Here is a 10,824-nt window from a genome sequence, read left to right on the forward strand (position 1 = left end):
TGCCTCCCAAGGTGCTGGGATTACAGGTGTGAGCCATCATGCCCGGCCTAAACAAGAGATTTTAAAAGATACTCTGTATTAAGGCCAACTACTCAAAAAGCAAGACTGAAGTGCAAAAAATATTACTGGTTTATGCTCAAGGTTCTGGAGGCTTGTGGAGTGCAAATTGTCATGAAGCCAATTTAATATAACTGCTTCCTTTATGCTGAAAGGATTCACTGGGGACATCACTGTTTCCATACAGGAAATAAAGCCTTTTGTATCTGAACAAAAACTCAGAAATACCTTTTTTTTTCCCTCTTCTTTTACAATGCAGAATACTTTACTAAAAAAAAAAAAACAAAAAAAACCAAACCTGTAGGACAGGAAATGTTACTAATCATACAAACCCTATATTTAGTTCTGTAAAAAAATACTACTAAAACAGCCAGAAGAAAATTTGCAGGTAGTGATACATATTTTTATCTAGAAAAGAGATTTGGTTTACAGAGGCATAAATATTTAGCAGCTATTGTTTATCAACGTTTGTTTCATAAGAGAAGTCTCAGTTTCTTCACTGAGTCATCTGTACATCTTTTATTCCTTACCATCAATAATTCTCAGGACTGTCAGACACCTTTACAATAAAATGTAGGGTTTTTTCCCGCCCAATTTGAGTACATGCTATTGTTAACTGCAAAATTCTAAAGAAGTCAGTTGCTATTTGTCAAACAATTCGCCCGAGGTACACAGATTTGGGATACTTTTCTTTCAGAGCTGGCCACTGAACAATGAAGTAATCTGAGAGATGAAACAGAATCTTTCCGGACAGGGATAACGTTTCTACACGGCAGACGCTTTCAACGTAGACAATGATCACTTTCTTTATTCCTAGTATCCCAAGGAGAAGGGCAGATACACAGATAGGAACACATGTCCCTGGTCCGTTACACAACACCTGAAAGAAAAAGTTGAAGGTCAAATGAAAACACAGAATAATAATCTAAGGGAGGCATTTTGCATTAAGAACAGTCTGATCTCAGAGGGGATTTGCTTATTATTCTAATAAGTCCTTCTCTGTCAAGAACCAGGATGCAGCAAACAGTGCATATTCAAGCCTGCGCACTTGGAAGCCAGGCGGAGCTGTGTTGTCTTGGCTCTCTTGCTTACCAACTGTGTGACTCAGGGCAAATCACTTAACTTCTAACTTCTAGCACGGTGCCTGGTGCTCAGTCAGCACTCATCAGATAGGCATGTGTTGCTCTTCTCTGACTGCTCTGTGGACCTTGAATGTCACCAAAAATATAGAAAACAAAATCAACTGAGATTCACTGTTTTCTTTTATGTACCAGCTTATTCTTGATTTGGGAGAAAATGTCTTTAATTGACTATGAAGTTTTTTTTTTTTTTTTCGAGACAGAGTCTCGCTCTGTCGTCCAGGCTGGAGTGCAGTGGCGTGATTTCGGCCTGGGTTCAAGCGATTCTTCTGCCTTTGCCTCCCGAGTAGCCAGGACTACAGGTGCCCACCACCAGGCCCGGTTAATTTTTTTTTGTATTTTTAGTAGAGATGGTGTTTCACCATGTTAGCTAGGATGGTCTTGATCTCCTGACCTCGTGATCTGCCCACCTCGACCTCCCAAAGTGCTGGGATTACAGGCATGAGCCATGGCACCTGTCCGAATTTTTATAAGCCATTAAAGAAAATAAGAGAAAATCTATTTCAGAGAATTGTTGGTAAGATATTCCTGTTTTCAGAGGAAAAAGCATTTTACACAACATCTTAATCATATGCTCATGTTGACTGAATTAGTAAAATCTAATAAAGCATTTTATACCACAAACCAGAAAACAAGAGGTTTGTGATTGTCTACGCATATGTACTGGGCATGCTCTACGTCACATGATCTTACCAGCCTAAGGTCCACAAAACTTAGCACCAGAGAATCTTAGAGTTGGAAAGGTTCCCATATGTACTGTCTATATTGTTTATACCACCCCAGCATTTCAAGGACTCTCCCCAACAGAGAGAGAGCCATCTTGCCTCCATGTGAACATGGTCAGGGCTGTAGGGTTTGAAAAAGGTCACCTGGTCTAGACTCCACTGGGGGCGTGACTACCTGAAACACCATTCATGTCTTCCTCAAAGCTCTCTACCTACCATCTACAAACCCCCTTTCTGTCTTTTATGGAGAATTTGTGTTCACTTTCCCTTGAATTACTAGCTACTAAGCTGCTGTCCAGACTGGTCTTTAATCTCCACTAAGTTGCCCTCATAACCTTTCTTCATAGTTCCTCAAGGCAGTGTAATAGAAAATGGAACTGAGAGTCAGAAGGACAGGGTGAAACAAACTGCAAACTGGCTCTGTGACTCTGAGCAACAGCATACATAACAATCACTACCTCGGCCCTCACCACTGCTATTTATTAACAACACACTACGGCCAAGTACTGTACTAAACGTTTTATGTGTATTACATTTTAAGTAGTCGTCACAGCAATCATAATTTGAGACAAGTTCTTTTTTTTTTAATAACTCTGTATCGTTCCAATTTTAGTATATGTGCTGCCAAAGTGAGCATAAGCAAGTTGTATCATCCCTTTTTTCAGAGGAGAAAAGGGAGGCACACAGAAGTTGGACAAGTTGCTTGATCACATGTTTAGGAGGTGAAGGAGTTATGTTGCTTCGGTCACTTTTTTCTTATGTGCCTCAGTTACCTTACTAGAAAATGGGTAGACTGGACTAAATGTCTTTTCCTCTCAGCTCCAGGGTTCTATAACTCTATAATTTTCCTCTATCTTTGTCTTAAACCTAAATTACAAACTTGCTCTGAATCTTTTCAATGTTTAGAATTCCAAAAATCCAATTATTGCCAGGCGCTATTAATATTTTGGACTGGATATTTTAGTTATGGGGACCTGTCTTGTGCATCTTACTTGGCATGCTTCGCAGCATCCCTGGCCTCTACCCACAAGATTCCAGTAATCAAGACAACCAAGAATGACTCCCATCACTGCCAAACGTCTCCAGTTGACAACTACTATATTAATGTCCTCCTGAATCCTCGGATTATTTGTGTTGCTTTTCTTAGTCTTTGTTTCAATAATACAGAACAAAACAAAAACTACAGCTAAAAAATAATGTAAGGATTGCTGGATCTTGAATGTCACAGAAATAATTTCACATATGTTCCTCTTTAAAAAAAATGTACAACTCTACATGTGTTCATTTCAACTTCTAGTCAACTCTCTATATACAAACTATGTATACACAGATAGGGATATCTGTATATGGGAAGGGAAATGACTGGCATTGGTGGGAGATGCATTAACAACCTGCCACAGGTCAGAAGTAGAGACTGTTAAGGTAAAAGTATAAATTAAAGGCATTTTGTTTATCTCTCTTGCATCTGTATATTTGGAAGCACCTTACTACAAAAGTCCCTGGTACAGTAAAACCACAAACCCATAAATCAAGGACTGAAAAAAAAAAAAGCAAACTAATCTCAAAGGAAACCTAATCTAAGGAAAGCTACTTTTAATTACACAAAGGTTTTACCTCTTTTTGCGGCAGCCTAGGCAAAAAAATAAAAGTGGATTATGGAGTCTTCATTATTCAAAGAAGCATACCAGAGAGACTTATTCCAAGCATTGAATAAAGCAGAACTCACTGAGACAGTCTAAGATGTTAAATGATATAATGATTGAAGCTGTCTTTTTAATTTACAAAAACACAGAAATACTCTTCATACTTCCATTTCTCAAAATACAAATTATCAGTGAATGTGTCTCACACCATCACCCTGGCCATCTCTCTTTCTCACTACTCTGTAAGCTCCTTATGGGCAGAGTCCATTTCTAGGACAGCATATACTCTGCACCTGGAACAAAGTAGCCATTCACAAAATTTAGCGGAAAGGAAGAAAGAAAGGAAGAAGCAAGGGAGTATAGAAGAAGTGGGTCTTTGCTTACTCTGTATTGATTCAAATGTTCCCTTTGCCAAACTTGACCATGTGTAATTCTAACCATACACTTATGTGGTTGACTGATAGCTTTTTTTTTCTGTTTTTGAGAAAGAGTCCTGCTCTGTCGCCAGGCTGTAGTGCAGTGGCACAATCTTGGCTCACTGCAACCTCTGACTCCCTGGTTCAAGTGATTCTCCTGCCTCAGCCTCCCAAGTAGCTGGGATTACAGGCACGCGCCACCACACCCAGCTAATTTTGTATTTTTAGTAGAGACAGTGTTTCACCATGTTGGCCAGGATGGTCTTGATCTCTTGACCTCGTGATCCTCCTGCCTTGGCCTCCCAAAGTGCTGGGATTATAGGCATGAGTCACTGCACCTGGCATTTTTTTTTTTTTTTAAAACCATTCCACATCCATCACCTTTTCCTCAGGGGAACGAACCACTGTATCCCTCGCTCTCAATTTAAGTGCTTGTGTAGACCTGACTCCACACCCAGCTATAAGGAGAGGATGTATGACTCCAGTCTGACCAATCAGAGCATCGAACTCCCCTGGTGAAAGTCACTGGTTCAGGGAAGAGCACAGTCCAATTAGAAACCACAAGACTTAGCAGAACACTTGCTGGGGCTGAGAAAGCCGCATGTTTTCTACTGTTCTGGGACTGAGGAGGATGTGGCCTTGGTGCTATTGACATCCATTTTGCCACCATGTAGAGCGCTCGAGAATGAAGGCATCACAAAGCAGAGTAGAGCCGTGAGATGAAGACAGGCCAGGTCCGAAAGGCAGCATTATGATCCATGAATCCAGCTGTGCCTGAAGGAAACCAGATCTGACCCTAGACTTGCCAGGTAGGTGAGGGAATACATTCTACTTCTGCTTAAATAATTTGAATCAGGATTTCTGTCACTAGCAATAAGAAGCATACTACCTGACACAGCCCTTTGTTTTGTCCAACTCCCTGACTGGCCTCTGACCATCTGCAGCACCAACCAGTAGGGGTTCAATATGTGTCTGTTGGATGATTAACAAATCAATAAACAAACTTCTCTGAGAGCAGGAAGTCTAAGAGATATACTAAAAATAATACGCTATGGGTCTACAAAACGGAAAGAGGACAGGACAACTATAAATACAAGGTCATGAGCGTAGATGAGCCAGATCAAGGATCAAGAGCAGTTTCAACAGGATTGTTGTTCTGTAGATTTGCGTCACCACAGGTCAAGTCCCATTGGCTGAAACATAACATTCTGCATGCATGAAAAGACACATTTTCAGGAAACTCATGGATCAGAAAAATAAATAAATAAATAGAAAAGACATACTTAACTTGAATAGTCTGAATTTGACTCCTGACCCAGTAAAACACCCCCACCAAATATGGGCTGAGAACTTTGGCATCCTGGGTTGGTTTGTAGGTCAGAGATCATGGAGTTGAGGGTGAACCGAGAGAGCATGTGAAGGTGAGACTGAAAGGCAGTTGAAGAGTCCAATTAAGGCTTCAATTCTAAGAGACTGGACAGAGAAGCAGAGCCCAACTCTAAGGCACTGGCCCAAACCCAGACCTTCTGATAGCCTCTTGCTGACTGAGGTGAAGGCTGGAGAGAGGTCATGAACTGTAGGAACACAGCTGCAGGGAAAGCTTTATTGAGCTCCTGGGGCCATGGATGAAGGTAGAGAACTGGAGCCCACTGTCAAAGCTGGGCTGGCTTGGGTAGGTAGCCTAGACGGAGGTCAAGGGTTCTGTCAAAATCAATGCTTCTGTTTATAGGGTATTGGCTCCATTATGTAGACAGATAGGGAAATGAGGAAGGGAGAAAACACTGACATGTAGGAATAGTCAATAGATAAAGAAAGAGAAGAAGCTTGGTTGTAAAGCTGAACAGGAAGCAAAGTCAGGAAAATGTTTTAAGAATGGTTGGACAAATAAGAAGAAAACCACAAGGTCCCTTGCCTATCCCCAAAAGTGTATCAAAGATGATGAAATGATCAGTACCATTTCTTTCAGGTAGCAGAGCTACAAAGATAGAGACAGAGAAGAGATCTTCAGATCTGGTCAAGAGTGATAGAAACCTCAGAGATGGCTATTTCAGCGAGTCATTGGACCAAAATACAGGGCAGGGGAAAAGCAAGCATGCTGTGGCAGAGGGGAGCTCAGGTGTCAGCTGCATGGGCCAAGCAGGGCTGGGGACAGGGTTTACAGAATGGAATGAATGATCTACATGTGAACATAAAGATGAGAACAAACTGATAGTGAAGGAGGAAATGATCATATAGAAAAGGGTGAGTTCTTTCAATACTAGGAGAAGAGTAAGTATTAGGAGTATCTGGTTCATGAGGTTGATTTGGGAAAAGTTGTACTTTCTGAGAATATGATAAAAGATAAGAATAGTGGCATGGAAAGTTTGCCCTCTTTTAAATATTAATTTTTCATCTTAGTGTGAAAAATACAGATAAGCACAAAAAGGAACACAATCCTTTTAATCTCACCGATCTTGACATTTTAGTGTATTCTTTTCTAACTTCTGTGTTTGTATATATTTATATTCTAATATAAAATATGTTCACATATGCACATTTGCAGTTGTGAGAACTTATACATAGTATTAGTAAAGTTACTTTTAGTTATATTCGTTTTTAAAATACTTTTTAAAAACCCATGGTTTTTAATGACTGCATATATTTAATCCTATGGATATCTCATAACTCATTTAACCATTCTCTTGTTAATGGAAATGGTTATTGTTGGAAATTTAGGCTGACTCCTTTTTTGATATTCTAAATCATACTGTTATGAACATCTTTGTGTATAAATCTGTGATCTCTAGAGTTTTAGTTTTGCATTAAACTATATTCCAGAGTTCTTGCTGAGTGAGAGGTTAGAAGAAGCAGCTTCCAGGATTTAAGGAAGTTGTAGAAAGTTTAATACAACAATTATTATGGATCAGGAATGGACCATGTGGTCTTTTTGTTTGTTTGTTTTGTTCCTGTCTAGAATTTGTTTAAGCAATTTCCCAGTGTACGAGCTGTGGTTGCAGGCAGAGCCCCTTTCTCACAGCAGAAGTGAGATACTCCTTTCTAGGCCTCCTTACAGCTAACAGATGGGCCAGTGACTTGCCCAACTATTTCTGCCTAGATCTGACCAGGACGGGGCAGGGCTGGAGGAGACTCTGTCCTGGTAGCAAAGGTGCTGCTGGCAGAGGTCCAGCATCCAGCGCCAGTGGTGCCAGCTGCAGTGCCCACTGTCCAGCAATAGTAGCAGCAGCATCTCCTGAAACCAGCTCTCTGGTCATAGAATTTCAGTCATTTGGCTGCTCAGCTCCCACTTTGTCCCTGTATATTTTCTAAGCCTGCTTAATTAACATTCCTGGTAATTCCAAGAGGTCTCAATAGCCTTCACTAAATCCTTTTTCTGTTTCAATCAGCCAGAGTAGATTTCTATAGTTTGCTATCAAGAATCCTAACTAGATAGGAGGAACAAAGATTTGAGAGCAGCAAATGTAGAGACAGAGAGGGGCCCGATCACATCAGAGCAGTCACAGGACTTCCTCAGGCAGGGCTAAAGGTACTGGACCATGGGCATAAGGAGTCAGACAGGGCAAAACATGGATGATGACTACACAGCAAAAAGAAACTGGGAGAGTGCTCCAGGGTATGGAAAGGACAAGCAAAAGGCCTTATCTAAGATACAAGGGCAAAAGCAGTGGGACAAAAGCCTCAGGCAACTAGACAGAGAAGAATCTGAGAGTAATCAAGGGAGTAAAGAAGAAAATGCAGTTGGAGTCAGGTGGTGTATAACATGCAGAGGTTATAGTCAGGGGACAGGAAGGCTGGGCTGAAGCCTGGGAAAGGCTGTGCTGAACGTCAGCGATCAGTGGAGGTGGACAGCAGGAAGGAAAAGGATGTGCAGCAGATGGGGATGACGTATTTGCTTGGCTCACATGATGGTACACAGTATTTCTTTTTTATGTTTATTTAATTATCTGAGGAGTAACAGTTAAACATAAACATCTAAATATCAAGACCAACATTAAATCACCAAATAAATTCTAAACCCTCGAATCACTGACTATTTATGAACCTAAGGTCTCTTAACAATTCTATTGGTAACAGAATTTTCAGAGATGTCATCATTGTGTATACGGCATTTTGGGGTCTACTTTCCACGTATACAGCTACGTCCATTCCATGTTTCTCCACTGCGTGAACGTACCGCAGTCATCTAGCCACTTGCTGATTTCTCCTTATCCAGCATAGCTTTCATCTTCTTTTAAGCCATACCAAAAAGGTAAGTTATAAATTGTTTTCATTTAGGCTAATGCACTAATGTTTTAAGGATACTGAATTTATTGGCTCATCCTCAAATATTAGTTACTTGCATTTTGCTTGGTGAGAACTCAAAAAAACTTTCCAATTTAATCCAACAAATAACTGAGAAGAACAGTAAACGTTGGTTCTGTAGGCTCTTGCCCAATTGATAAGTTCCCTCTAACGCGCTCTATCGATTATTTTGGTCTGGTCAGAATATTCCTGCTCGTTGTGCATTCACATAATCCATCAAGAGGCTGAATAACATGGTGCTTATGCACCAAGGCTTTGCAATCATGCAGACCCTGGTTGGCTGCTTAACAGCAATGTGACCTGGGACAGTTTACTTACCCATGCTATGTCTCAGTTTCCCCTGTCATGAATTCATTCATTCAACAAATATTTTATTGAGCAAAGATAATATGACAGGTACTGTTCTGAGCATTAGGGATTTATTAGTGAACAAAAGTCCTAGCCCTTGTAAGGTTTACATTACCGTGGATAGGCAGAAAATAACAGATATATAGTCATGTGTTGCTTAACAATGGGGATACTTTCTTAGAAATGCATTATTAGGTGATTTCGCTGTGTGTGCACATCACAGGGTGTACTTATAAAAATCTGGATGTTACACCTACGCTAAATTGTATAGCCTACTACTTCTCCTAGATCACAAACCTGCATAGCATGCTACTCTACTGAATACTGTAGGCAACTGTAACACATGGTTCAATATTTGTATATCTAAACACATCTAAACATAGAGAAAGTACAGTAAAAATACTGTATGAAAGACAGAAAATGGCACACCTGTATAGGGGACTTACCATGAATGGAGCTTGTAGGCATGGAGGTTGCCCTAGGTGAGTCAGTGAGTGGTAAGTGTGAAGGTCCAGGACATTCCTGTACACTACTGTAGAATTTATGAACACTGTACACTTAGGCTATACTAAGTTTATTAAAAAAATTTTTGTTCTTTCTTCAATAATAAATTAACTTTACCTTACTATAACTTTTTTTTACTTTATAAACTTTTAAATTTTTGAAAAAACTTTGACTTGTAGAAATATTTAGTTTAAAACACACACTGTACAGTTGAACAAAAAGATTTTTTGTATCTTTTTTTTTTTTAACTTTTAAGCCTTTTTGTTAAAAACTAAGACAGAGACACACACATTACCCTAGGCCTACACAGCATCAGATCATCAACATCACTGTCGTCCACCTCCACATCTTGTCCCACTGAAAGGTCTTCAGGGCCACTAACACGCACACAGCTGTCATCTCCTATGAGAACAATGCCTTCTTCTGGAATACCTCCTGAAGGACCTGCCTGAAGCTGTTTTACAGTTAATCTTTTTTTTTTTTTTTTTTTTTTTTACTAAGTAGAAAGAGTACACTCTAAAATAATGATAAAAAGTATAGTATAGTAAATAAACCAGTAACACAGTAATTTATTATCAAGTATTATACACTGTACATAATTAAATGTGCTATACTTTTACATGACTGGCAGTGTAGTAGGCTTGTTTACCAGTGCTACATTAGGACAACTATGATGTCACCAGGTGATCGGAATTTTTCAGCTCCATTATAATCTTACAGGATCACTATTGTTTGTCTGTCGTTCACTGAAAAGCAGGATAAGGGAATGGGGTTATATAGAAGACAAAGACTTTCCTGAGGAGGTGACTTACTTATACGCAAGTATCTGATGAAGTAGTAGGGTATTCTGGGCAGAATCAGATACTGATTAGAGCAAGAGGCAGTAAAGAGGATGATGGATGAAGATTTTGTGGACTGACTCTAAGTTACTGAAGGCCAATGGAAGGGTTTGGGGGCTGAAGAGGAGGGGGAGCTTGAGACAGATTATAGCTAAACAGAAATATTATGCCAGGGTGAAACTGTATCTCAGGGTTCTGAACTTCTTGTAGTGAATAACCCAAACAAAGATGCAGGGCAAGACTGAATTGGTCCTGCCAGTTCTTAGTGGGAGGTGGAGAGTCAGTTCTAACATATTCTCTTCTTGGGAATTGGTAGTGGTAAAGTGGAGAATGTTAGGGATGGGGAATGCTAACCAAACCAGAAGCAAATGTAGCACAGGGGAAATGGTATCTGCTGGGGAGATTAAATAAGATAACACATGTAAAGCATTTAACACAGTGCTTGCTCCATGGTAATGTGTCAATAAATGGTAGCTATTATTATCCATCAAAGAGCAAAGTAGTATACTTGTGGCATTTTTCAAACTTTAAGAATACTGTGTGGAAGAAAGACCTGAGCCTTATGAAACACATAAATGATGTGGGCTGTGCTAATCTTGTCCTCAAGTCCTGTTCCTCTGTCACAGGCATAGCATTGACCTGGCATGACTCAGCCTACCCTTCAGGGGATACTGGATAATAGTAACCCAGCCATCCACTTTGGTCTCTTTGTCTTCCAGTCATATATATCACTTGGAGTAGATTGGGCAGGGTCCAAAAATCTCAAAAATTGAGGAAGGGTCCCAGAAAATACTGCTCTTGGTAATCGGGCTTCTTCTTTTTATATAAATATATATGTTTTAATATATTTAAAT

At 39.9% G+C, this 10,824-nt stretch overlaps 1 protein-coding gene across 2 annotated transcripts in view; it reads right to left on the minus strand.

Moving 5' to 3' along the window:
- Positions 1 to 434: 434 nt before the first annotated feature.
- The window catches only part of ALG14 (ALG14, UDP-N-acetylglucosaminyltransferase subunit), a 92,708-nt gene continuing 82,318 nt past the window's right edge, over positions 435 to 10,824 (minus strand). The window contains exon 4 of one of the 2 annotated variants that reach the window (XM_011940031.1): positions 435 to 937. In XM_011940031.1, the coding sequence (XP_011795421.1) occupies positions 707 to 937 (231 nt within the window). In that variant the 3' untranslated portion in view covers positions 435 to 706. The remainder of the gene's footprint in view (positions 938 to 10,824) is intronic. The other variant, XM_011940032.1, reaches the window with a different exon arrangement.

The sequence above is a fragment of the Colobus angolensis genome, unplaced genomic scaffold (assembly GCF_000951035.1).
Source record: "Colobus angolensis palliatus isolate OR3802 unplaced genomic scaffold, Cang.pa_1.0 Scaffold186, whole genome shotgun sequence".
Classification (NCBI taxonomy): Eukaryota; Metazoa; Chordata; class Mammalia; order Primates; family Cercopithecidae; genus Colobus; species Colobus angolensis.